The 26,491-nt window shown below is 37.7% G+C and overlaps 1 protein-coding gene across 9 annotated transcripts in view; it reads left to right on the forward strand.

The window, feature by feature from the left end:
- Positions 1-26,491, forward strand: part of CTBP1 (C-terminal binding protein 1) — a 246,663-nt gene that overhangs the window by 211,831 nt on the left and 8,341 nt on the right. For all 9 annotated transcript variants that reach the window (XM_049794213.1, XM_049794224.1, XM_049794229.1 and 6 more), the window contains 5 exons: positions 7,464-7,608; positions 11,592-11,798; positions 17,660-17,874; positions 21,789-21,919; positions 24,115-24,242. In XM_049794213.1, coding sequence (XP_049650170.1) covers positions 7,464-7,608; positions 11,592-11,798; positions 17,660-17,874; positions 21,789-21,919; positions 24,115-24,242 — 826 coding nt within the window. The remainder of the gene's footprint in view (positions 1-7,463; positions 7,609-11,591; positions 11,799-17,659; positions 17,875-21,788; positions 21,920-24,114; positions 24,243-26,491) is intronic.

Consider the following 26,491-nt stretch of genomic DNA (forward strand, 5'->3'; position numbering starts at 1 on the left):
TACAGCTTTTCCTGGCTCCTTGGCAGCCTACCCTTCTGATTTCTGCTCCTTCCTTCTACTTCTGTACCTTCAAAGGCATCACAGACTCAAGCACACCCTTGAGGTCTGTGTTGCCTAAGATTTTTTTAGTCTTTGGGCTTCCTGACTTCTGCTGTATATTCTGTAACATGGAGTGCGCTGTGTATCTCCAAAGGGCTAAACGTAAACATAATATGCAAGATCTGGTAATAGACATCTTGGCCAAAGCAGAGAGAAAATAAAGTCATCCTTGCAACCCAAATGAAAAAGACAGGAAGCACAGCTGATTAGAAATGATCTTTAAAGCAAAACATACAGGCTGGAAAGAAGTCAAGAGTTTGTTTGAAGCAGTGTACTTTTTCTCATTCTCTCTTTCTTTAATTATGTGGTTTCCTACATCTTTCTCAAATCAGCTAGAAGAAAAAAATGGGTGTGTTTTTGACTGGATTTACTGCTTCATGCAGCTACCCAGCTCACCAGAACATCAAAGGGAGTCAGGCTGCTTGCTTGGAGGAGAGAAGGTAGTCTGTCTGGTAAACCCTATGCTCCAGCCTTACAAGTGATTAAGTTAGAATGTATCATATCCCTTGACTCCTATTATAAAAGCACAAAATGATCATCACAGGGATACTACATTTCCATATTTTTAGTTTAAGTTAAAAACAGTTAAAAGCTGAACTTCTTATTCAGTAGTGTAGGACTTGAAACTTTTCAATTGCACTTTCACATACGAATTAAATATAGAAATAGTTCCAGTCATTACAGTTTCATGTAAGGCTGTTTCAAAGAAGAGCTGAAGAGCTTTCATAATACAACAAATGTTTGAAACTGATAGAAGCAAATCGAGAATGGTGCTGTTGTTCAGCTGTCTTTGACTTGTTCCTGTTACTTCAATGGTTAAGTAAGATAATTTTTCCAGCTTCAGATTCTTCTTTGTTTAACAGTAAAGCTGAAATCTTGCCCTTGTACCATCAGTGCTGTTTATATTCATGACGCAGTTGCAGCATTTTAGTTTTCCATCAAAATTAAATTCTCGAATATAGGTTGAAAGGAAGCCGCCTTGTTCTAAACAGTAATGTGTACTTGAGAGTAAGTTGTCACCTCGGAGCTGATCCAAAACCTTGCAAATTTACTGAAACTGAATAAGCCTTGGATCAGATTCCTTATGAAAGACTTTGAAAAAATGAACAAAAGGAAATCCTACAAACTTTCGTTACACCTCGTTATTCAACAAAGTAGTTAACATAGAGCTATCACAGTAAGGATGTATGCAAAATCAGTGTTTGTATTCAGTGACCCTTCTGCCAACATCTGTCAGATTTGCCAGTGGCAACATTATAGGTCAAGTGCAGCATTTCAGGAAGGGGCAGGTTGCCAGTGTCTCCTCTGAACTAATACCCTTTGAAAAGCAGAATGGAAGTGCTGCCGTACCCAGCAAGCAGCATATATCAATTTTACAGACAGATGAAAGTCTCATATAGTTGGTTATCAACTAGCTTTTTCTTTAATTTCCCACTACCAGGTAAGGATCATTGAGGTTTGAAAATTGCTGGTGATTATTAACAGGTGTTTAGAGACAGAGTTGCATGGGGTGATACACTGTCATCAGTGACTTTCATAACATAATGATCCTTTGGTATAGATGTTCAATCCATCATAGCATCTGATAGACTTGAACTGAAATGCAACACAATTCAGCCTTATTTATAGAACATACAAGTTAACACATGGAACTCCTGTTAAAGATTTTTCATTAAAGCCTTTTACTTAGTAAAAGTGTTTTCAGAGTCTATATTCTCAAATTGACTTCTGTCATTAAACTGCATGTAATTGTCAGTAAATCCTGGGTTTGAAAGACTGACTGCAGTGTAGTTTTTAAGAGGAAGTTTGCTATAGGCTATGCAGGCTATTTATATAGTTGTGTGTGTATATTTGTATGTATATATTTTTCAACAGTATATTTTAAAAAGACTAGAAATACACTATCATATATGTCATGTGTATATATATGTAGTTTATACAGTATGTGGATATGTAAGGTTTTAGAGAGTGTTTTCAGGAGCCTGCAAGGAAGTTTTGTTCATGTTTGTGTAAAATATTTATACTTATTTGTGTGCAGTATAAACTTAAGTATTAATATTTAGGGTCTACACTAGACAGTATCGTGGCTGACTAAAGTACATATCATGAAATGGGTAGGTTACTGACAGCGCCATGGATCATAGGAACCTAAAATTGAGCTGATAGTCTTGTAGAGAGAGAAAGGAACTTGTAAAAAGTAGCACAAACCAGCAGTTTTGGAGACCTACTAAATACTGTTTCAGGGCACTGGCTTTTCTTTTTCGTTTTAACGGCACTAGTTTCACATGGACGCTTTTTAATGTTGTAGCGAGGCTTTGAGAGCAGCTACAAGTCTGCTGCAGCCTTCCCCTGTGTGGCAGACTATTGATTACAAATTTGATGTGCAGCTGCTTTTTGCAAGTCAAATAATTCAAGGCCTACTCAGTTTAGATAAAGTACATTTTTTCCACCCAAATGTGCAATATATCTCAAGTCTGGTGACAGTGGAACATACTTTTTTGGAGATGACACATCAAACTCCCAAGTGCAAAGAAATGCAATACCCTGTAGTTTCTAGAACCAGATAAAATATAGCACTTCCCAGTGATGATTTTCTGGAAGTCTTTTGTAAAAATTATGATATATTGTCATATTCAATGTATAATTTATAAATATGTTCTGTCTCTGCATTGAAATAGTTTGGGATTTTATATACTGTGTAATGTTTCTATGTTCTGGATTTGACCTGCAAGCCTCTGAGAGTAGTCTCTCATAGTAAAATCTAGTAGTGTCTGTTTAGATGACCAAAGAAGAAGAGGCCTCACTGTTCTATTGTTAGCATGTTATGATATGTTTACGCTTTTTTGTAAAAATAAAGATGATGCTAAAGTTCTCCAAATAATATGAGGCTTGTGTGTCACAATGGTAACTATGTGATGCTTGGCATGATGGCTAAAATATCTGGTGCTGAAATAAGGTGAAAAAAATAGATAGGGAAATGTTTTAAAAGGATTTCAACCTTCAGTATTCACTACCTAAGTTTTGTTGAATTCTTTGAAATAGAAATGTTTCCTACTACAGTGTCACCTGTTCTCTAAAAGCCTTGGAAACCTGGCATGTTGGGAAAGCAGAGTAGTCATTCTGAGGTTGAAGGACAGCAGAAAGACCTGTCCAAGCAGTTGTGATTGGAAGGAATGTCAGCTCATTGAAGAGGGTATGAAAAAGGCTTTCAACAAGCAGTGTGCTGTAGCTTCACCTGGAAGTAAGTCTGAAGGCACAGAAATTATGCAGATGGGCTACATGATCTTTTGGGAACAGAAGGAAGCCAACTAATGTCCTGTGTTTGAACTTCTATCTCGGATCCTTTCTTCCTGAAAAGCATGATTGTAGTCTGACGAAAGCAGGAATGGCTGTTGAAGGTACACAGCTAACTCTGCTTGTTCTCTATCAAATTTTGCCCATTGCCTTTCCTTGCAAGCATCATGAAAGAGCATTGTCTGACTGCCACAGGCTTGGGCTGATCTGAAATTTCTAGCTTGCTTGTTAAATATGTTATCGCACTCAAATTGACATGAGTTGATATCTTTGTAATAAAATTGTACTAGAATTCGGTGAATGTTGAATCATTCGAGTTCATTATGGAAAAATGATGAAAAAACCACAACCACTCCCTGTTTCTCTCATGCATCGACCACTGGTTGTGCTTCTGTAAGTGATCAGTAGATTATACCTATACACAGTTATTTATTCTAAACGTTATTTCATTTTCTAGAACTGTTCACATTTATGCTGGATTTCAGTTTCATGTTCAAGTTTTGATTTTACCCATTAGTAAACTTGTCAGACTTTCTTGTGCGCATTTAGTATATGTAATGACTGAGACTATAATTTATAGAAATAATTCCAAAATACAGAAACTTACACTTAATTTTTTAATATGTAAGTGGCATTATTAATATTCATCAATGCTGAATGTTTCTAGCTTCAGATTTTCTTTTATTATTTTCTGCCTTTTTGGCATACTTGAATCACATGGCCAGTTGCAAAAAGCAGTAACATAATTTAATTATCATTTTTGGCAGTGCATTTCCTTGCTAACTGGTCCATAATCCTCGAAGAGGCTGAAACACTACAAAGAAAATTTTAAAAGATTTTTCATTTGCATCTGTTTGTTCCATATCCCATATGATGGGTAAATAACTGCCTGTGGAAATGGCTAGTGTCAGTATTAAGCCATAGCTGGGAAATATTTTTCCTTTTATTGAACACATTCCCAAGCTTCCCAATACTTTTCCATCTCCTCCTAGTGCCAAGCCATAACCTAGATGGGCCCAAAAATGTAGTGTAATGGGTCCAGGCTGGCCCTCTTAGAGTCCAAATTACAGTCTTGACTGGCTGAGTTAATAAAATATGCATGATTTTGAAGTGAGAAGCTGCTTCCCAAATGAAACACTGTGATTTTAAAACACAAATATCTGAGCCACTTCAGCTGTCTTTTAGCCCCCATTTAGTGCAGTCCTTAAAGTAGTGGCAGCTCTCTGTCCGCACACACAAAACCACACATACCGTTGGCCTTTTCCAGTCTGGTAGAAGAGAGTCTTGGCTGTCATATGAGCCTTAGGTGGGTCCCCATATCTACTTCAGTTTTTGCTCTTCTGACAACTACCCAGAGGGTGTTTTCTCCTGCATCACAGCCATCTAGAGCAAGCCTGGAGGGGCAGGACGAAACGTGTGTGATAAAACACAGAATGGAGGACATGGCTGGTTGGGGAGAACCAGGATATCATAACTTGAGGACCTTGAGGCTTGATGTAACAAGTGCTGTGACTTGGAGAAAGAAGTCCTACTATAAACTCGGGAGTGTGACAGAAACACATGCTTCAGGGAGAAGGATTCAGATTTATGCATTAGACGAAGGATCAGCTGGCAGCGTGACGATGGCCATGCAGAAACGTCAGATGTCATGTGAGACTTCATTAGGAGGGATTTCCAGCTCACGTAGTCTTGGTGATGGAGGTAGCGTTGGTATAACACAGCGGGGAGGGAGACCTCCAGCAGCAAGCGCATTGGGTGCAGTTGTGATCACCCACAGAAGAGTTGGGCTTAGACTTCTGTAAGCGCAGAGGAGGAGTGTTAGACTGCTGAGGGAGGTGGAAGGGCATCATCCTAGACGAGACTAGAAGGACTAGGCTTGTGAAGTCTAGCCAAACAAATGCTGGGAGGGGATACGATCGTTGTGTATAAATACATTTAGATTGTAAACGCCAAGGAGAGAAAGTAGGGTTTAAGCAAATGGCCAGAACAAATGGATACAAGCTGGACTGTGAATAAACTGAGGCTGGAAATTAGAAGAAATTTCCATATCATTGGAACTGTGAGATTTTGGAAAATCTTCTTTTAGGAATTAATGGGACAAAAAAACCCTAAGGGCATTTTAGGTGGGCACTTAGGTTATAAGAGGGACTATTTCTTGCATAGACTGCCCCAGGTATGAGCTTTGACTTGGTCCATACCAGCTGTAATGTTGCTGTAGAAGCAAACCCAATAAACTGTTCTGTTGTTTTTTTTTAATCCTGTGTAACAGCTCAAGGAAACACGTTCTGATGAGTGCAGCCTTTCTGACTGGTGACTGCTAGATGTAATCTCCAAAGGACTTGTTTGCACCATTAAAATCAAGGAGTTTTGTGTGTATATAATCGTTTATAAGATCAGAGCCTACAGCTGCTCTTTGAATTATGTTGTAGCCGCATTCTTTAAGGATGTGCAGTTTCTAGGGTTTTTTTCAGTTTTTACTCTTAAAAGTAAATCTAAATTCTGCTCAAAGGGTTCTGGTCTTTATCTGACTTAGAACTGGGCTTACCAATCCAGAAACACCTGTTGAAACAGCATAAATCATTTTGTGAAGTAGTCGTAAGAAGCGGTTTTCTTTCATTTTTATGGAGTTTCTTTTTTATTTTCTTTTAAAATTTTTCTTCATGTATTTGAATTTTAAGAATTACTGCTGCAGATCTTGGGCTCCAACAGTTGTAATCCTCTGTGTGTGAGACTGTGTTTTGCTGCAGTAGTTTTTTTTAAACTATTTATGTTGATTATTGTTACTGATCTTGCAGTACCCTAGAAAATGCTCATACAAGCAGAAGTATTTCAGGTGACAGAGTCTGTACATGTACCAGACCCAAAAGTCTCTTGAATAAGAAATTTAGAGCCTCTGTAGAACTTCTATGAAGTGCGTCAGGGAAACTTCTTGAGGTCATTACATCTAGCTTAGATATTGGAATGATATATGTATGTTTTGTATCTCATAGAACAATTAGGGTGTTAGGTAGTGCAGTGAAGGTAGAAACACAGAGGAGTGTTTTGAAGATGTGAAATCATCCAATTTGCATATAAAGAGGAAAATATTTTCCACTTTCTGAACGATAAACTTGTATCAGCTGTGTGGGGTGCAGTGTCACTGTATGGTAGCAGAATTTGAAACTGCTGGGCATGGTGTGCTAGGCTCTCTTCCCCTTCTCCGCACCCCTTCCTCTTAACCTTTCTTGAGTAGGTTGGATGCACTGTAGCGTAATTGGAAAGATATTCAGACCTTTCAGATCCTGTCAATTTATTTTAGCTTTTTTGGCTTTCTCTCTTATGTGAAAGTTTGGGGTTTTTTCTTTTGCAACATTTTTGCTTTGGTTAATTTCTTATTTCTTAGAGGTGCTGTTTTTTCCAGATAATGTCTAGTTTGGCATCTCAGTTATGCCAATTTATAAGACATCTAGTTTTCCATCAGTGAGAGCTTAGTTGTAGTATCAGTAAACTAATGGACAAACACTTTGTTCTTATGTATGAATTGACAGATTTCAGTCTCTGTTGTCTAAGGGTTTTGTGACGATTACTGAATGTTTTCTATTCAGGTATCAAGTGGTTTTAATAGCGCAGTGAATGCCTGTACCACTGTGTGTATGGTGAAGAGATACTGCTCTGTGACTCCATTCAAAACTGAATGTCAGCTGCCTAAGCATAAAAATACTTAGCTGTTTAATGTGAGTGCTTGCTCCCATGTTGTGTTTCATCTGCATGTGCAGATGGAGTCCGGTGATGTTTGTACTTAGGGTTCGATATTGCAGAGCATCTCCTGTGAAACGAGAAGAGTTTTCGTTCTTAATAAGAACACAAATACAGGTCACTTAGTTCTTCTAAAGCAAATCTCATGCTACAATGGATACATCAGATGAAAAAGACTAACAAGAGGCTGGAAGATATTTGGAGAAATAATGCTTAAAACAAAAGACCTGGATTGAATACTTTTACAGTCTTTTCATACCTGAAGATATGTATACGTGATTAAGCTGATATCCTATGAAAGCAAAAAAATAAGTATTTTCTCTTTTTATTTATAGGTACTAAATGAAGCAGTGGGTGCACTGATGTATCACACTATCACTTTAACACGAGAAGACCTGGAGAAATTTAAAGCACTTCGAATAATTGTCCGAATTGGCAGTGGTTTTGATAATATTGACATCAAATCTGCTGGAGATTTAGGTATGACTATTAAAAGCAGTATTTTACATCTTATACTTGCCTCCAGAAATCAGATAGCATCTAAGTCTTTTTATTAATGTTTTCTGTATAATTTATCCTAACATAGTATGTAAGCTGTGTAATTTTCTCATCAAAGTGTTTAAAAATCATTATGGAGATACTAGCATTAGTTAATTAAGTGATAATATTAACAGCATTGTGACAGGATGACAATCTGCCTATTCAATATAGACCCAAGGAGTAAGACCATAATTTTTCATGTCTTTCTTTTTTACCCCAATTGTATATTTTAACTACTACTGCTGTAATCCAATCACAAAATATAATTCCATCAGCATGGCATACTTCTGTTTGAATAAAAAATGAGATCATTATCAACTGTCTGAGACTTACTTATGATGCATGAGATTCAGTGCTAAACCACTCCATAAAATAGAAATATTGATTTTATAGGGGAATCAGTTGTTGCTGCTTCAGAGTAAATTCAGATATTGGAACTATGAAGAGATGGTGCTTAGTGTTTCACTGTAAAAAACTAACAGTCTGATTTGTACTTTTCTTACTCTAGGTTAAACCATCTCTTACTTGTAATCTACAGGTCAGACTACTACTTGGAATAAATGTCTATGTTTTCTTTGTTTCTTTTCTAAGACTGAGGTTGACCAACTGTGTTTCCCATTATGCTCTGGGAAGATCTTGGAAACATTTATTTCAGTGTGATAGTGCTTAGTCCTAGGAATAACCCCACTGATGTAGTGAGGAGCTGCAATATGGTCTCTTTATCAGTAAATGTTAGTAAAATAATAACCTGTTTCTAATAGCGGTGTAGTTTGCACAGCAGGCAGAGGCTAACAACTTCTTTGCGAGTTTCTATAAAGAACAGATCAGGTCTGAAAGCACGCAAGGCTGTATCGCCACATACTGTAGCTGGTGCCACAGTTAGGCGCATGCGTTGTGAGCCCCAGAAAACACATATATGTGTAGAGATTGGCCTGGGGTAAAATCCTAGATCAAAAGCCAAAACCTAGGTACAGATCAAAGGCCCTGACTCATCAGGAGTCCGACTTGTGCAGAGAATCCCTGATAAGAGGAAAATCTTTGCAGGTTTGTTGGCTCTTTATGTGAGTCTCCATGCTGGATTGTAACCCAAGCTTGTAATTTAAATGCATCCACATAATTCTTCAAGCCAGTGTACAGCAGATTTGGGAAATTCTGATTCATGTGAAAAGCTAAATGGCCACATTCCTAATCATTCAGTTCCTATGTTGTGATTAGACTGAGTTACGCAGTTAGGATCCATCCCGTTTCTGCATTCCAGTATTTACAAAATACAATTGTCCACTCTGTCAAAAGCCAGTAAATACTGGAAGGTTTGCGGTGTAAAATCTCTGATTTTAACAGTTAGTGTGAAATGGTTGGAATTAAATACTAACTCACTACTACTGGGACAAACTGCTTTCCATTTGTTGAACTAATAGAAATAATATGCATCTCAAAGAGGTAACATGAGAGTTGATTGCTCTTTCTAAAAAGCTTTGATTCACTCTTGAAACATAGTGTAGAGTTAGACCATAAAGTCAGACATATTCCTCAACTTCCATAATAACTTCCGGAGTTATTTTTCATAGAGCTGGCTCCTGGTGTTGTTACCAGCTTTTCCTATTATTTTCATGTTAGCTCTTTTACTCTCCTTAAAATGCATGGAAACATATGTTTCTTGGATAAAATCTTTTAAGATCTGATCTGCTTTTTCTCCATTTTATGAATTGTTGGCTAGAAAATATGTACAAGTTGTGAGTGTAACTGGATGCAAGTTAAGTGGGAGTCAAGGTGATGCCCGTCGACTCCTGCATTTTTCAGCATTGAACCTATGCACAAGATCACTGGAGGCGGTGGGAAAAGGAGAAAAGGGAGGGAGCATAGAAGCAATGGATATGAGATGAGAGTGCGCTGGCTTTTCCCATGTGAAATGTCTCTTTTCTTCATATCCTTGTCTCTTTCTTGCTGCTTTTTGTGGTTCACCGTATCTCTGCCTTTCAGAAATTAGCTGTTTTTAAAGTTGGGGGGAAATAGGGAAAAAGAAATTCCTACAGCTTACGAGAGAAATTATCTGACTTTTGTTCCCCAAGTTTTCTAAGGAAACCTATTAGGGAGGAAAGTATAAGGTGAGTTCAATTCCTTATTTCTCTTCCCAAATATGTAATATAACTCTTTAAGTGCCTTTTAAATATTTTGTGATGCCAGCTATCAAGAGACATGCTTATTAAATTTGTTTTGCCATCTAAAACCTGCATTTTTGCTTCATGAAAAAAAGACTTTTTGTATAAACAAATGCATCTGTTCAATATGATGCCCTTAAAGGGATGTTATTTTTTAGTCTTTTACTTTTCTCTCCACTCACTTTTTTTTCCCCCATTTTTAAAAAAGGGCGAATTCCTTACTACCATTGATGTTAGCACGTTGCCAAGATTAATATTCCAGCAAATTATGCTGGTTTATCTTTTTGTAAGTCTAAGAGCAGGGACACAGCAAACAGTATCTCCACAGCAGAGGAAAAAAAATTAGTTCTGCAGATCCTTATGTTGGTTTTTACTGATCTAAAGCAAGCTGTAAAAAAGTACTGGGCAGCAGAATGAAGGCATTTGAATGTAAACCATAGATAAATATAGTATAAACTTACTATTTGTCAATTATTGTGATTACTATTATTGAAGAGAACGTTTTTTCTTCCTTGCTTCTTAAGATACACTGGCGTTAGCTGAGGACTGATTGAATATTTATTTATGTAAAAATCCAAATAACTAAACAGTGAAAACAGTATTAGGGTGCTTTTTAGGATACAAACCACTTTTTTCCTTCCACCATGAAATTATACTGTATACTGTTTGTGATCTCAGTCAGCAGAACTGAAAGACAAACATTTGTGGGAGCTGATGATTAGAGAGAGAACATGTAGTAAATAGGAAATGAAGACAGACAAGTCAAAAAGGACACAAAACTTTTTCAAGTAAACATTTTGCTTAACTGCTGTACATGGAGTCCTGGAAGGTAGAAAGCAGAATGGGATAACTTGCATGCAATTACAATCACTTGTTGCCTGATCTGTTTTTTGAAGTAAAAAAAGGAATTTTGTGAGTCTTGAATCAATCTAGCTTCCACAACTGTCAGTGGAAATCTGTAACGGTCTTTTGGCTGCTTGCTGTTATGCCCTTTTCAACTAGTAAATTTTCAGCTATTAGGAACATGGACTTAATTTTGCATTATCTTTCCATGCCATGCAGAAGTGAATTTTATATTTTCCTATTGACAATTTGATGGGTTATACCTTCAATATGAGGGACCAGGAAAGGACTTGGATTCTGTTTGTTGTAATTCTGCAAACGTGCAACACGCAACAAATTGTATCTCCCTGTATCATGATTACCCATACATGAATTGGAAATACTAATAGTCGTCCTGTGAGGGCTTTATAAGAGTTGCTGTCATTATAAATTATTTTATCCTTTTTATAACTTGTATAGATAGCTTTTGGGAGGGTATCTGCTCAGTGGTGGAAAGCTAACTCACTCAATTAAATCTAAACAATGATCATTAACCACACTGTTGAGAGCAAGGCAGATTTCTCTTTGCTATTCAAAACACCTAGCTCAGTGTGCATGTAAAACGCTTAGCAAGAGTTGTGTTCTAAACTACCTGACATCTTCAGTACTTTCCTTTTGTGGTTTCAGTGGTCCGTTTGCTGTTTGCCTTAGTTTGTAAACACAATAAATAGTAATAAAAAATCAGAAAAAAATGTGTTTGCACATATTTATCAACTATTATGTTAAGTATTCTGTCTGTCATTACAGTCAGAAACTTAGTATTTGTGCAAAGCAGGTGTTGAAGTATCTGTAAATTTAAACATCATACTCCTGAATTGCTGTTAAATGGGAAAAAGTAAGAAACGTTTGGCAAATGGTATCCTTTTCCCCCATTCTTTGCAGGAATCGCAGTGTGTAATGTGCCAGCTGCCTCGGTAGAAGAAACAGCAGATTCTACCATGTGCCACATTCTGAACCTGTACAGGCGAACCACCTGGCTTCACCAGGCTTTGAGAGAAGGCACGAGAGTACAAAGCGTTGAACAGATTCGGGAAGTGGCTTCTGGAGCTGCCAGGATCAGGGGGGAGACCTTGGGCATTATTGGATTAGGTATGTTGGCTTGAGAGGTGGTTTAATACTCCTTGCCTTCCGTTGCTTTAAAAAATCATGACGATTTGAGCTATAAAAATTGAATACTTTGTTCACTCCTTTCCATGTCAAGCATGCTGTATAATACCACTTCATTCCTAGTGGTTTTATGTCTCAAATGTTTTCCCCTTAGACATCATCATTTCCCTCAGAAAACATATTTTGTTGCTGATATTCTCTCAGTTCTTTGAATTCTGTACATCTTTCTGTTGCCATATTGCCTGGTGTCAGTCATGCTGGTTCTAAGAGAAGGAGACACCATCACTTCTCTTTTCCAGGACAAGGATCCTGCTACTTCAGCCCAGTGTCACGTGTATATGTTGAATTTCTCATCTGTTGTCACATCTGGTTCTGTTTGTGCTTTTTTGCTTTTACTGTTTTTAACTTATCTGAAAAGTCTTTGCTGCAGTAACAGCCTGCAGAGCAGTTATTTCATATGTCTGGTTGAGTTGAATCAGAAATTGTATTTCAGCTCAAGTGAGAGGAAAAATATATGCAAGAAAGTTTGAAATGTTTCCAGACCTAATAAAATCACCTACTTACCTCTCTGAATGGCCCTAAATTTAGTGTTTCAGCATCTAACAGATGGACAGGCTTGCTTGAGATGAATTAATTACTGTCTATTACAGAAGTAGAGAAGAAAAACAAGCAAGTCAGTTTCTATATAAAAATTATTCAGTCATGTGCTTGTCTTATCAAAGATCTGATAGATTGTGGATGTAATTGCTATGGTATTCATTCACAGGAATTAATGATATGATTTTGACAACAAGGCATCATACTTAAATGACTGTTCCAGTTACACATTGGTGTCAAATAACTCAAGCCATGAACTCTTACTTTTGGAAGCTGAAAATAGCCTGGTGTTACATAGTACTCATTTAAATGAGTATGCAACACACCAAAAACGTCCTCACAGTCGAAGAATTGCCTTTAAAATACGACTTTCAAGAAGTTAGTCATGAAGTTGCTTTCTCAAATCTATACCTGTGTAATTATGCACTTCATTTAAACACACAGTGATTATTGCACTCACAGTCACAGCATCTGTACATAAATAATAGACAATCACCTGCAGTGTTTTAAAAACGGAAATGCATACCTACTTTTTGAAACTTAAACCTTGGCTCGCGTGCCATGTGCATATTTGCTAGAGATATCTGTCCTGTTGGCATTGCATTTTTTGTATTGCACAAATTCCAGACTGAGATTAGAAAAAAAGTCATTCATTATTGACTTCCTTAAGTGAATTTTGTGTGTGTTGTTTTTGTTGTGAATGACTGAAAAGCACAGGGAAACAAATGGATAATCAGATCGCCAATATGTGTGTAACACTACCTAAAAAGCTAGGTTTTGGTTTTAGTTTTAAAAAGCAAGCCTTTTGTTTGCATAGTATATTAAAAGGCTAGTAAAGTGATTTTAAAGGTACACATCTGTTGCAGTTATTAAGCAGTCATTTTCTCTAGCCTTTTATCATTTCTATTTCTTTTCCTACAATAGAATATTCACAATTTCAAGGAAAATTTTTTAAAGTCAGTTGTAAAAACTTCCACTGTTTTGTTTTTGTGCATGTATGTGAATAGGCACAACATTTTGATTCTGACATGTTCTAACAAACACCTGTGTAGCTATGTATTAATGAATAATAAAAATGTAGTCTTAGAAGATATGGAAATAGGGCAATACTAGACTTCACGTTTGAGCACTTCAGGCACTTAGGCTGTGATATACGCTTACTGCAAGAGGCTACCTGTCTCTAGTTTTAGACTAAAATGTGTATCTATAACCACCTTCAACAGGCTGGTGCCCTTAGGTTATGTTTCTCTACTAGTGGCCTCTTCCCACATCTGTAGTTTTTCCTTGATTTATTATTTTATTATTTAGACATGTCAACGTAAGAAGTGATGAACCGTTAAGAGGCTATGAAGTGAATGTATCACACACAAACCAAACAATTCTCATCATCTAAGTCCTTCTTTTCTCTAGTTCCGCGTAGTATTGCTGTTTCTGTCCTTTCTCGTTAATGTGTGTCCAAGATCATCTCATATCTCAACCACAGCTGTGTTTCTCTATTCTTGTCTTAAACTTGTGGTCTCTTCAGCAGAGGGTTGCTTGAATTTATCACTTTGCTGCTGCAACAGCTAACTCCAGACCATCTTCACATCTGTTCCTGGGCTTTTCTCTTGTTTTGCCAAAGAGAAACACCCTAGTTCTTGCCTATCTCTGTGCTAGGAATGACTACGTCATTCCCTCCAAAGCTTCAGCTACTCACTTCCTTATCCGCTGGTCTAGCCAAGTTTCGTGACTCACTTGCCTGTTTCTTTCCATCACCCATCACTTTTCCTTGCCTTGTCTCATGCATATTCCTGCTTTGACACTTGGTCTGTCCTGCTTAATCCTATTACTCCGTGCTCCTCTAAAGTTAACCCCATCTCTCATCCTCTGCTTGTATAGAGCTCGAAGATAAGCAGAGACTCAGCAGCATAATGCCTCCTTCATGTCCTTGTTGGATACCATCCGTCATTGTTTTGTTGTTTGGTTAGCCTCTGAGCTCCTTAGGGCAAAGCCTGTGTTTCTTTCTGTCTTTGTGAAGTGTGTGATTCTTTGAGCCTAACATAAATAATAATATCACATCATTAAACAGCTGTCTTTGTCACTTTCAATCTTTATTACTGTCTAGTGTCCTATATTTCAAGTGATGCATCACAAGTGTGGATAGTAAGCCCTGCATTTAAAAAAAAAAGCTACCTTTTCACCTTATATCTAGAAATTCAGGGTTTTTTAAAAAAGAATATTTATGAGCAGCAGCATGTAGGTACTTCAGTGAATAGCTAGCTGGACCTGGTGCTGCTGTAATGATGATTTTACAGCAGCAAAGGCAGTGAAGTCACACTCCCTTCCCCTTCCTTCCTAGTTACAAATGCTGATGACTAATAGCTAATGTATTTCCTCACTCTGAGAGGTGAAATTCCTCCAAATACATTTGTCTCTGCATCTTAATGAATGTCATCACTCAGTTTGTCTTTCCTCACCTGCTGTATTCTCTCAACAGTCCCACAGTCCTGACTAGATGTTGGCCAAAATACTGATCAGCATTATCAGGCGATATTAAAGCTTAAGAGTTGGGTGGTATTACCATGCAATAAATGATGTACTCTTAGTAGTCCTACTAGCTCTCTTAATGTGCTCAGCAGGAAATGTAACAAAATGGCACTCTCCATATTTCAGAGTTCTCCAAGAGGGAGGAAAAATTACCCAGATTCTCCGTTACTGTTGCATAGACAGGAAGGAGCTGCTAAGCAAAAGCATTTTTTCTTTCCATGGAAGTCTGCAGGCAGGGCATCAACATTTCCACGGTATCAAGGGCATTTTATAAAATTTTGTAATACCAGCATAGGATGCACATTCTTGGCCCAAGGGCTGAGCCAGGGGTCATTGACAACTGCAGCCACTCTACTGTCACACTCAAATCAGGTCATTGGCAAGGGCAAGGTCAGAGACACCTACAAACTGGGAGACTTGAGGGGAGTCGACAGGTCAGACTGTAACAGGAGACCCAGGCGTTTTTGATGAGTCTCTCTTCACACTTCTGGTGTCACTGAAATGATGCACGGGCTTTGCTAGAGCTTTGTATAAATCTCTAATTTCTAAAATAGGATTTTGATGCTTTCTGCTTTTTTTTGCAATTGTATGCAACATGCATTTTCTGCATTCTTCCCACACTAGAGACCAAGAAGTTTGTTTAGTATTTTGAACTTCAGAATTTGCCTTCCCTGGAAACAGCCATGAATATTCATAGCGATTGTATATGCTTTTAAGATATAAGTTGTCCCAAAGGTGAGATGCTTTGTATGCTGTTCTGTTGTTCTTGATGTGCTGAGGTAGGTTTTGAGCCACCCCTCATGCCCGGGAGAGTTGTAGATAATAAAGTTTTTCAGGAGAGGAAAAAAAGTCGTAGGTTTGTGGTTATACTGTATTGTCTGACTGTAGTTTAAAAAGGAATTGGCAAATTACACGTGTCCACCTGTGTATTTGTCTAACAACTAAGACTAAATATGAATTGTCAATTGTGGAAGAGTTTTATCCCATAAAATAATTGTAATAGGACAGTTCTGGCTAGAAGTACAAGCATGTGATTCCCAAATGTTTCAGAAGGAAACTCTGAAAGCTTTGGTTTATTAGCCTGGTTGCAATGAATGGAAAGTGTAGCTTTAACTGGAGAGTCTGTTGTAAGAGATTTCACTGTTCTGAAGCCCCTCAGGTATTAGTGTTGTAAAGAGTGTAAAAAAGAACAGATGACAGAATGTTGCATGGGAAAATGAATGGAGCTAGAGTAAAAGTGATATGCTTCGTTTAAAAAAAGAAATAAAAATAATTGTTTACAGTTGTGTGACTGGTTCCTTGAGCTGTGAACATGCCAAAATTTGAAAATAATACAGTGTTTGTGCTGAAAATTGTCTTAATTCAAGTTTATAAAAAAACAGCTTGGAAAGCAAACAAATAACATGTATGCAAGTATTGAAATAAAAGATTTTGTAGAGTATTTTAACTTGGTGTCCCCAAAGAAAAGCAGACAGCCCCCATCAGATTAGCATACTGTTTAATATTCCAAGCACATCTGTCACTGAGCACTGCAGAATTGCTGTGTTCAGGTTAAATGATCAACAAAAAACCTTTCTTTCTGTGGCTTCTTGAGTTTATTCAAAGCGAAACTGAAAAGCAAAGGGAAATCCCTTCAAGCGCAATTGGAACGAGATGGGATTTCCCTGTGTTAACTTGATGCTTTTTTGAACAAACTCAGATGTTACAAAAGAAAACTTGTTGACTTTTTTTTTTTTTTTTAAATGAGACATAATTGTTATGGCGTGTCTAGTGATTCTTTTGAAATATCTTTATCTAACGTTTGTAATATTCTCATGTGAGTATTTAGTGTGTAGTCTTCTAACCTGAAAAGTGTAGGAGTTCTTGTTCTTCAAAATACCCTTACTCACTAGATGTACTCACTTTTTTTCCTCTGTGTTTTACTGGTAGTGTTTCAAAGGGACATACATGCCTCCTGACACATGTGGCATGGAGTCATGCCCAAAAAGCAGTTTCAGTCACAACTCTGAAATATGACAGTAAGGAAAGAGGAACAGAGAAAAGCTAAGGTCAGTGTGAATACCAAATGGTATCACACTCTTCTTAACTAGGTGCCGTATGATGGACTGTATTTATTCATCATTTAGGTAGATGGATACAAAATTTTAGAGTCTCAGATGACAGGTTTCTTTTTAGCCACTATAATGCTGAAAGGATTTTATTCAAAAACGAAAGAAAACACTAGTTCAGAAAGGAGATTCCATGCATTGAGAACGGTTGAGCTTCAGATTAAACAAATTGTCTTTTATTGCATCCATTTTTGAGGATTAATTTTATAGCTTTTTATTAAAGCCAGCTGGTCCAACATCGGTAAGAGTAAGTCCTGGGCAGGATGTTCACAAGCGGTAGTGTTTTACCATAAACAGGCCCAGCAGGCAAGCCCTTGTATTACACAGATTCTTGCAGATTACGTGACATTTTTCTGGCTTTTCAGATCTCCAGTTGCAAAAAGTGCAAACCTCCTGCTTTGTTTTGAACAAAGCAGTGTGAAACAGCCCAGATGTAATGTTTCTGATCTTAGTGATGATTTCAAGTGGGATGGGAGCCACGTCTTTTTTATCCTCTTCCAGTTGCTGTATGAAACGGTATGGCTTGATACAAGCATTTGCAGTAGGAAGGAGGAGGCTACCTTACACCAGCTGCTTCACATCTGTTCTCATTGCATGTTTATCTTGTTCTAGGGCGTGTTGGGCAAGCAGTAGCACTACGTGCCAAAGCCTTTGGCTTCAGTGTGATTTTCTATGACCCATACCTCTCAGATGGCATGGAGCGTGCTCTGGGACTGCAGCGGGTGAGCACTTTGCAGGATCTGCTGTTCCACAGTGACTGTGTTACCCTGCACTGCAACTTGAATGAACACAATCATCATCTTATTAATGACTTCACCATAAAGCAGGTAATAATCTCTGTGGGCACCTTCCACACCGGTGCTGGTGGCTGATACTGTATAGCGTTTATTTACGTAAACAGGCAGATTCTCATTTGAAAGACATTTCTTTCCCTTTTGCTGCTTTGAGATCAAGCAGATTTATAACTGATTAGTAAATAGCTGGTGGCTTATGTTTTGTTGCTTTTACTGTCCTTTTTGCTCAGTAACATTGCACTTGTGGAAATAGTTTGTTCTTCTTAATGTTGCTCAAATTTAATAAAGTTGCATTTATGTAAAAGCACTTTTTCTATGTCTTCTAGTAGCTACTTTCTTTACCTGTGTATTTTCAGGTAGCAATTCTGCCTTTCACTCTTGTTCCTCAGTTTGAGTTCTTTAGATGTAATTTAAGGATTATGACTAAATGGCTCCCCCCTGTGCTCAGTCCTGATGCTTGCAGAGTGCTTCATGGATGGATCGCATTTACAGCATTGCATTATTTGGAAAAATAATGTTTCTTGGAATTAGTACTAACCTCTCCCTAATGTTTTAGGTAATATTAAAATAATTTCAAAATCTAGGTGTAAAAACTGCTCTGTTATTGACTAATTTGATAGTAAGGTTTTTCATTAAATACCTAGCTTCTGACTCCAACCTCAGTGTAGCTAACAGCCAGAAATACAACACTGAGATGTAAGAATGCAGGTAGTGTACAGGAAGGAAACTCTAAGATACAATAGTTGATTTTGCTGTTCTTTCTATATGTAGTGTTTGTATTTGTTTGTAACAATGACAGTAACGCTCTTTTGCAGTAAAATCATTGCTTGGCTTCTGAGAAATAGTTTGTACCTACTACTCTTGAACTTTAGGAGAACTGAAGTAATGACTGAACATGTTCCACAGTCATGTAGGATCATGGCAGAAAACTGACTATATAACACACTTCTTGATTTGAGAGTTTAGGGATTTTGCCAATCCATCCCAACATAAAATCAGGGTTTGCGAATTAAAATTCTAAAAAATTAAGAAGTTTAAAATGAAATGTCTTAAGAGAACAGAGATCTGTCACCCTGCCTTGAACATTCTCTTTTGTTGTGTGCTCAGGTACATTTAATGGTTATTACATGGTTAGATGTCTTTGCAAGCAGACACGTAGACCCAAACAGGATCACACTGAATTCAGTCGGACTGTCTGGAGGCTTAGCTGTGGTCAGTCATTGTACAGTGGACTGTGAAACTTTGGCCAGTGTATCACAGGACGGTTTTGAGTGGAGGTGGATAAATGCAGTGAGCTTTGGAGAGAGCTTAGTGCATTAATCAGAGAAACAAACAAACCAAAACATGTTAAAACTGAGTGATACCATCTGAAATGAAATGCATATAATAAAGTCTGTACTGGAAGGGACATCATAAGCATTTACCTTGCTATTTGTTATCCTTCATGATTAAAACAAGGATTAAGATGTTAGAAGATAGTTCTTGCTTTGGATAAAAGTTTGGATAAAGCAGTCTGTATTGTAACAGCTGATGTGAAACCCATAAAATTGTAACACCTCTGACTGCTTAGTTTGCATAGAGCAGATCTTCTGAATATGAATCAAAAAGAGCAGAATAGCTTTTTTAGGCTGACAGATGTTAGAGTTGGCGTAAAATTTTTAGAGAGCGTTGCATGCCGTTTTTGTCCAATACTGCATGCTCATGTAATAACCAGGTTTTAAACAAAGGACAGGGAAATACGCTGCATCTCATTTCACTGAAGTCTTGCCCTGAATTATGTTCAGAATCTGAAATTACATAACCTTAAAATGTCTTTGAAAATTTGGTGTCAGTCTTCTCTTTCAGTAGGTTTTCCTTTTAATTAGTCAGCATTCTGCCTAGCCATTGTGCTTGGCCTTGTAGTCCCAGAGGAGCTCAGAGAAGTCTTTCAAGCTTGTGTTTATTGAACCCATGGTAATCAAGTGCTCTTAAGAGAAGCTGAGGTCATCTTTCGTTTCACAGATTTGAGAAAAAGGCGCTGCAATTAAAATGCTATACATTTTATTTAAAGCAGCTATGCAGGTTCAGTGTAGGTGAATTTAACAGCCGTCAGCAGTTGTAGCTGTGAAGCTCTTCCAAGCTTCCACCCATTGTTAAGGGTCATCTCCAGCTGCATCCACCCTTATAGTTTATCATGAGTCATGTAATTCATTCCCACTAGAATGCATTTATGCAGCCATGTTCTGTTTGATTTGGACTTAGTACTAGCTTTAGAGTTTTGTATATAGTCCTAAAATGAAAACTCAAGCAAGGTTATTAAGGTTGGGCAGAAGATTTTAGCAGGGTTCACTTTGATTAAAATTTTGAAGTCCTTCAAAGGGCATATAAGTACACTAGGCTATACTTAAAACTCAAATTATCTATTTGCAAGAGCACAAAAGTAGGAAGGGTGTATAAGCTCCCAGAAGCCTATATGGGATGTCTGCACAGCAGGTGTGATTGTCACTTGGGTGAGCCTTCCTGTGCTAGTTTTGATCTAGTTCTCTCAGCTGACTTAAGTAGTGGAGATGCAGTTCCCATCAGCAATGTCTTGTTGTTACTAGACCACCTTAAGATCATGCCACCGTTTTTTCACTGTTCTAATTCCCAAGTTAATTAATAAAACTAAAAGAAGTATCCCTTAGCTTTGCTCCTGCAAGTCGACTTTGGTTTTGCTATACAGACGAGTAGATGGTTCTCCTGTGAGCCCAAGAGTGTGCAAATGAGACAGAGCTGGCCAGTAAAATACAGTGGTTGTTTTTTCTTATAGCCTTACTGCAAGCATATGCATGTTAATTGTTCAGTATTTCCTATGATCTCATGTAAAAAAAATTCTCGTAGCTGACTTTCATCCAAACCTCCTTGTTCGTGAATTTGGTATTTCAAATCAGTCTTTCAGAGTAAGGATCCATTTACATAAGTTTTAGTTTGATGTGTAGGTTTCAACTAGTTGACTTGGTGTCAAAATGTTGGGGTTTTCTTGTTCTTGCAGTGAGAGATCGACTCAGTACAGAATGAGATTTTTATCATTCATCTTCATGTTTCCTGCTCTTCATAGGCTTACTTTCATGCACAGAAATGCTTCTGAGATCAGAAGCTGTGTTTGAGACATCTGGTAAAAGGTGAAGTATTAGGGTGGCTGGAAGCAGGATGTAGTAATTTATTTTTTTCTGTACCATCTCTCTTATTTAAACCGCCACTTTGTTTTCATGTTGTGGATATATTATGGTGTAAGTTATTGTAGTTCTCCCCACACAGTGTCATCTACAATGCTAATCTGCACAATGCACAGCACAGCTTCTCTCCTGGGCACACAGCGTTCTCAACCAAATTCATTTTCATGCCTTTTAATTGAATAATATACGAGTTCTTTAGACCTTTATTTGAAAAGTCTCACAGGGAGGAGGAAGCTGAAGTAACAAAAATAAATAAAACATAGATCTACTGTGTTTTGGCAACTAAAGGGAAAAGTGAAAGTCTAAAAGCATTGATTTTTCTGGAAAATTCATGTAGGCTTTTATTTGTGTGAAAGTTGAAAAACTACAAAATATGAATTTGTTTAAGAATGTGCTGTAGTTTGTCTCATGCAATTTCACAGTGAAATAAAAAGGCATAAAATGATCTGTCACTTTCATATGCACAGTTGTATCTTTTGATCATGTTACTGCACAATATCTGAAACAACGCTTCTATTAAAAGACACTGCTTACAAGAAACAAAAGGTTATTAAGTGCTGTGAAATAGCATTTTATGTTAGAAGCATCACATTTTGTGGTACTTTCCAATGGAAAGGGAAGACAACTGTTACAGGTTATACCAGCTGAATAGCCTTTGTTGTAATGGATGCTTCTTTTGAGTAAAAAATAATGCCACAACGATTTTATTTCATTTATTTTTATTTCATCATTCTTGTTTTTAACTTTCCCTAGATGAGACAAGGGGCTTTCCTGGTCAACACAGCTCGAGGTGGGTTAGTAGACGAAAAAGCACTTGCACAGGCCCTGAAGGAAGGAAGGATACGAGGGGCAGCCTTAGATGTACATGAGTCAGAACCATTCAGGTGCTTTTCCTTTTCTTTTCTTTTTATTTTGTTCACTTTCTTATTTTTAAGTCTTAGTGCATGATACAATCAACAATGAGTAAATTGAGTTTTTCCTTCATTTCCTAGCTAAATACTCCTTAGTAAAGCAACATGAATCTGTGCAGCACTGGACTAATGCAAATGTAGATGGAGCTTGTGTATGTGGTCAGAAGTGAAAAAAGTGACATCCAAGATTTAATTCCTTAAAAAAAAAAAAAAATCCAATGGGTTTATTTAGTAGAAATAGCAGCGACTTGGGTTCAAATCCTGGGCATGGCTTTGTATCATAGTTTTGAGGGGAGTGCTCCTTTGTCATTGATGCAACTCTGGAGGCAGCTAATGTTGATGTCTGAACAGACTCTTTCAGAAGGCAGAATTGAGATTTGGTGTGAGAAGTAACTACTTTGACACCTTTCTGGAGGGAAAGACATACTTTTGTTCAGATTGCCTCTGCAGGAAAGCCATAAATGTAACAGGTTGCAAAAAAAAGTTAAGATAAGGAAAATGGTCAGAGTGCAGGTTCTGTTTTCTTCTACCCTGTCAGGGGAGTAGTAACGCTGCTGTCATTAGCAGAGCTGGTAGTACAAGCCTTAGTTTTTGAATGACTGACTGAGAAGTCCAGTGTTTTAGGCAGAAATGTACCACTCCCCAAAGTGGCATTGATACTATGGTATCAGCACTCCTAATCTGAAACGAGCCTATTTGATATGTCCTTGAGTCTTGAGCCTGACTTCTGAGTTAGAGTTATGAGAATAGACTGCTGTAGCTTAGTGCTTGTATGTGACAAGCCTTTTTCAGTTGTTCAGTCTGGGCAGGGAGAAATGTTAATTTTATCTGGAACAATCCACATAAGTTTTTGAAGAGGAACAGATTCAGGACTTGAGGGCAGGTTGCATAGACTAGAGAGGACAGTCTCTCTTCTATCAGCTTGGGGGGGAAAAGAAGCTCTAAAAAAACAGAATAGTATCTGTTTAGGTAGAATTTCTATGTCTACTGAGACACAATGCCACATCACAAATATTTAATTTTATTTATGCATACCCTGCATTCATTTACTTCTAAATGTAGTCATTACAATGCAGCAGTACTGTGCAAAGCCAGAGTCTAACAGCTCAAGGGACTTTCAGCTACATACATTCTCCCCAATTCAGATCTCGGATCTGCACAAGCAGACCATTGCACCTATAGGAAGCCCCATTTACTGCATGGAGATGCCATCTGCAGAGATTCAGTTGCAGGATTACAGCCACAATTTCCTTTGGCTTCAGTGCTGCATGTCTATCTGATCGCAGCATGCAACTCCTTATTCGAGAGTTTTGCCAGATATTCTGATGTTTTATTGAACTACAGATGAAATCTATTACTTTATGAATTATGACCAACTCTGAAAGCATGCTTTTGTCTTAAAATATTTGTTCTCCTGTTGTTACAATTGGCTGTAAGATTATTAAAACTGGAAATAAACAGGAGGAGCGAGTTTCCGTTATTGTCAGTTTTTTAGTCTGTATCTGTGATAGCACTTTTACACAGATTTATTGCTTTCCCTGAAAATCAATCGGTAAAGTAAATTTCCTTCTTTCTGTGGAGTTTCTGTAAAGGAACAGGAATGAAAAAAATAGTTAAAAATAACAGGAAAAAAATAACTGAATTGTCAAAAAAAAAAAAAAAGTTGAGGCTGCTGATGGACACACTTCTTATTTGGAAATAATTGTAAGATTTTGTCTTTAAATGTCACATTGACAGTGACTCTTGAGAGAACAGCTTTGTTGGCTAATGCAGTAAAACTGTGATGAAATGGGCAAATGGAATGGCATCCTGAATTGATTTGGGTCTTGCTTTATGCATTTCTGCACCAGAACTGGAGTGGCAGTGCCTGTAGTTAGCAATAAGTGCATTGGACAGAAGCTAATGTTGCTACTAGACTTAGGTTCTACCCCTTGAGTCTATAAGAGGTGGTTGTTGGTTATTTGTACCATGAATAGTGTATTAAATTAACTGACAATTAAAAAACAAACCCAACAAGGAATAGAAATGCAATTCTTTTCTGTTGTAGAAATTAGTCTGTGTATGTACAAATCCATCTGGATCCCCTTCTTCTTCCCCCCCTTCTCTTACACCCCCCCCCCCCCCCCAATATTTTTTGTCATTTGATCTTGTTTTAAATCTTCATTTAGCTTTAGTCAGGGCCCCTTGAAGGATGCACCAAACCTGATCTGTACCCCACATGCAGCCTGGTATAGTGAACAAGCCTCAATTGAGATGCGGGAGGAAGCAGCACGAGAGATCCGAAGGGCGATCACAGGTACTAACTCATCTTATTAGCTCCTTCAGTGTGTATTTCTTTTTAACAAACCTTTTCATTCTTAAGTCTTGAAAGATGCTGGAAAGAGCCAACCTTAGGTTTTGTTTACTACTTCTAATATTTGGGACATAGAAACAAGCAAATACCCGCTAAGTCTATTCTCAGAACTAGAACAGATCATTTTGGAGGTTCATTGCAATTACAGAGAAGGCAGGCACTGCAAATTAAGTACTTTTTCCATATAACAGAAATGTACTTATATGTGAAAAATCCACTGCTCTTTTGTTGCTTGTAAATATTACCCATTTGATGGGTTTGACTGCAAGTCATCCAGATATTGCTGGTATTTTTCATACGTTTTCCTAGGTGCACCCTTATACTTGTCATGAGCAGTTCTGTTTCCTTCAATCTTTTCTCTTTGGCTCCTTTGTATTTTCCATAGTTCATCCAAATTTGTCCAAGAGGACGGTCTGGAGTTTCAGTGTCTTTAAGGCTGTAATGCTCGGAGATAAAACACCTAGAGCTTCATGCTGTTTCTAGTAATGCTCATATTTCAACAACACATTCTCTACCTCAAAACAAAGTTTTCAGTATTTTATTGGGAGGATACTGCATTTTAGATGTTCCTGTCTTTAAAGCATAGCTAAAGAAGTCTGGCATTTTAAAGAGGAAAGTCTCTTTGTTATATAACTACCATGTAATTGTAAACTGTTCACATAAGAGAAAACAGTTATGTCTTGAACATGCACTGCTAATAAATAAAATGAGGAGAGTGAGCCATTTGGCATTGGTTTGAATCCCTTGTAGCCTAAAATAAAAGGAAGGATTTTCATACTGGAAAATGATTCATTAAGCACTAATGTTCTCTCTTTAGTAGGACTTTGCTGTTTCCCCCTTGGCAATATAGACTGAATGCTCTGCAGACACGAAGGGCCATCTGTGTCACCTTGAGAGTAGTTCAGTGCCAACATATTGCTCTGCTATACAAAAAGCACTAGCAGTAGCCTTTCCTGTATCTTGTGCCTAGAGAGGCTGGGCAGTTTGGTTTCATTTATGGCCTGTGCAGAAAAAAGACTCTCCTCTGGATGGTGATTAAAGGCAGCTCTTAAACTCCTGATCTGAATTGCCCTTTACAGTACTATTTCTCTGTGTTCTAGAGGTAACCTAAAGAATCTGACCATCCCTTTGCTGGAATTAGTCCTTGTGTTTATGCTCCAGAAGAACTCTTAATAGTACATTAATTAAGTTGTATAACTATTGCGAGCTCCCAAATAGCTCTGGGAGAGATTGCACAAACCAGCATACAATACCTACCTAGGGGAATGATTGATGTGCAAATAAGCATTAATAGGCTATGGTCTGAAAACTGAATTAGAGTCAGCTATACGGAGCTAATTTTATGTTAAATATTGTGCAATAGCCCAAACACATGTGCCTAGGAAGACAGACCTATATTTTCTTTAAGTGTGTGATTGCACTATCAGCGATCTGTATCATTGATTTGTATTGAAGCTGTCAGCACTTCAGTGTTTGCACATGGTTTGTAGTAAGATCAAACTGCAGCCAACGTTAGGGAGGTGAGAATGACATTGAATTGCAGTAAAACAAATGTAGGAAAGGTACAGGAAGTGTGGGATAAAGCTGGATATGTGAAAGCCATAGGGGAACACAGAGGAGAGAGCGTGTAGAGAGAGAAGGTAATTGGAAAAAGGTGTGCGATGAAGGAATGCAAGCTATGACTATCATCTGACGATAAAGATGTTAGGTAGTTCTGCTGTTACCAAAAAGTCAATGACGTTCTGATGTATAAACTAAAAATAATAAGCAGAGATTAAATACCTTTAAATATATTTTTGAACATCAAAACATGCAAAATATTAAATAAGGAGGACTACTGAAAACAGTAGTGGAAGAAACGGGAAGGTAAGCGTGGCAAGTGAAAAGGTCGTTACAAGTTTTAAACAAATAAATAAATACTGTTTTGTAAGGGGAGTCTAGTAGAACATGCCTATAGAAATTAGCAAAATGAAGAATGAGAAGGGCAAGGAGGAAGACATGATTGCAGCTTAAAAATACTTGAGAAGGATAAACATGGGAAGAAGAAAGATACTGTTTAAATTTATGGACGATTTTGGCAGAAGTTTAGATGGCTGTATATTTCAGCTAAATTTAGAAGATGATTTCTAATCAGGAGAATGGTAGGCATTCACCCATAATGGGGCATTTACCTTATCTTGTCCGATATTGAA

The sequence above is a fragment of the Accipiter gentilis genome, chromosome 3, assembly GCF_929443795.1.
Source record: "Accipiter gentilis chromosome 3, bAccGen1.1, whole genome shotgun sequence".
Taxonomy (NCBI): Eukaryota; Metazoa; Chordata; class Aves; order Accipitriformes; family Accipitridae; genus Astur; species Astur gentilis.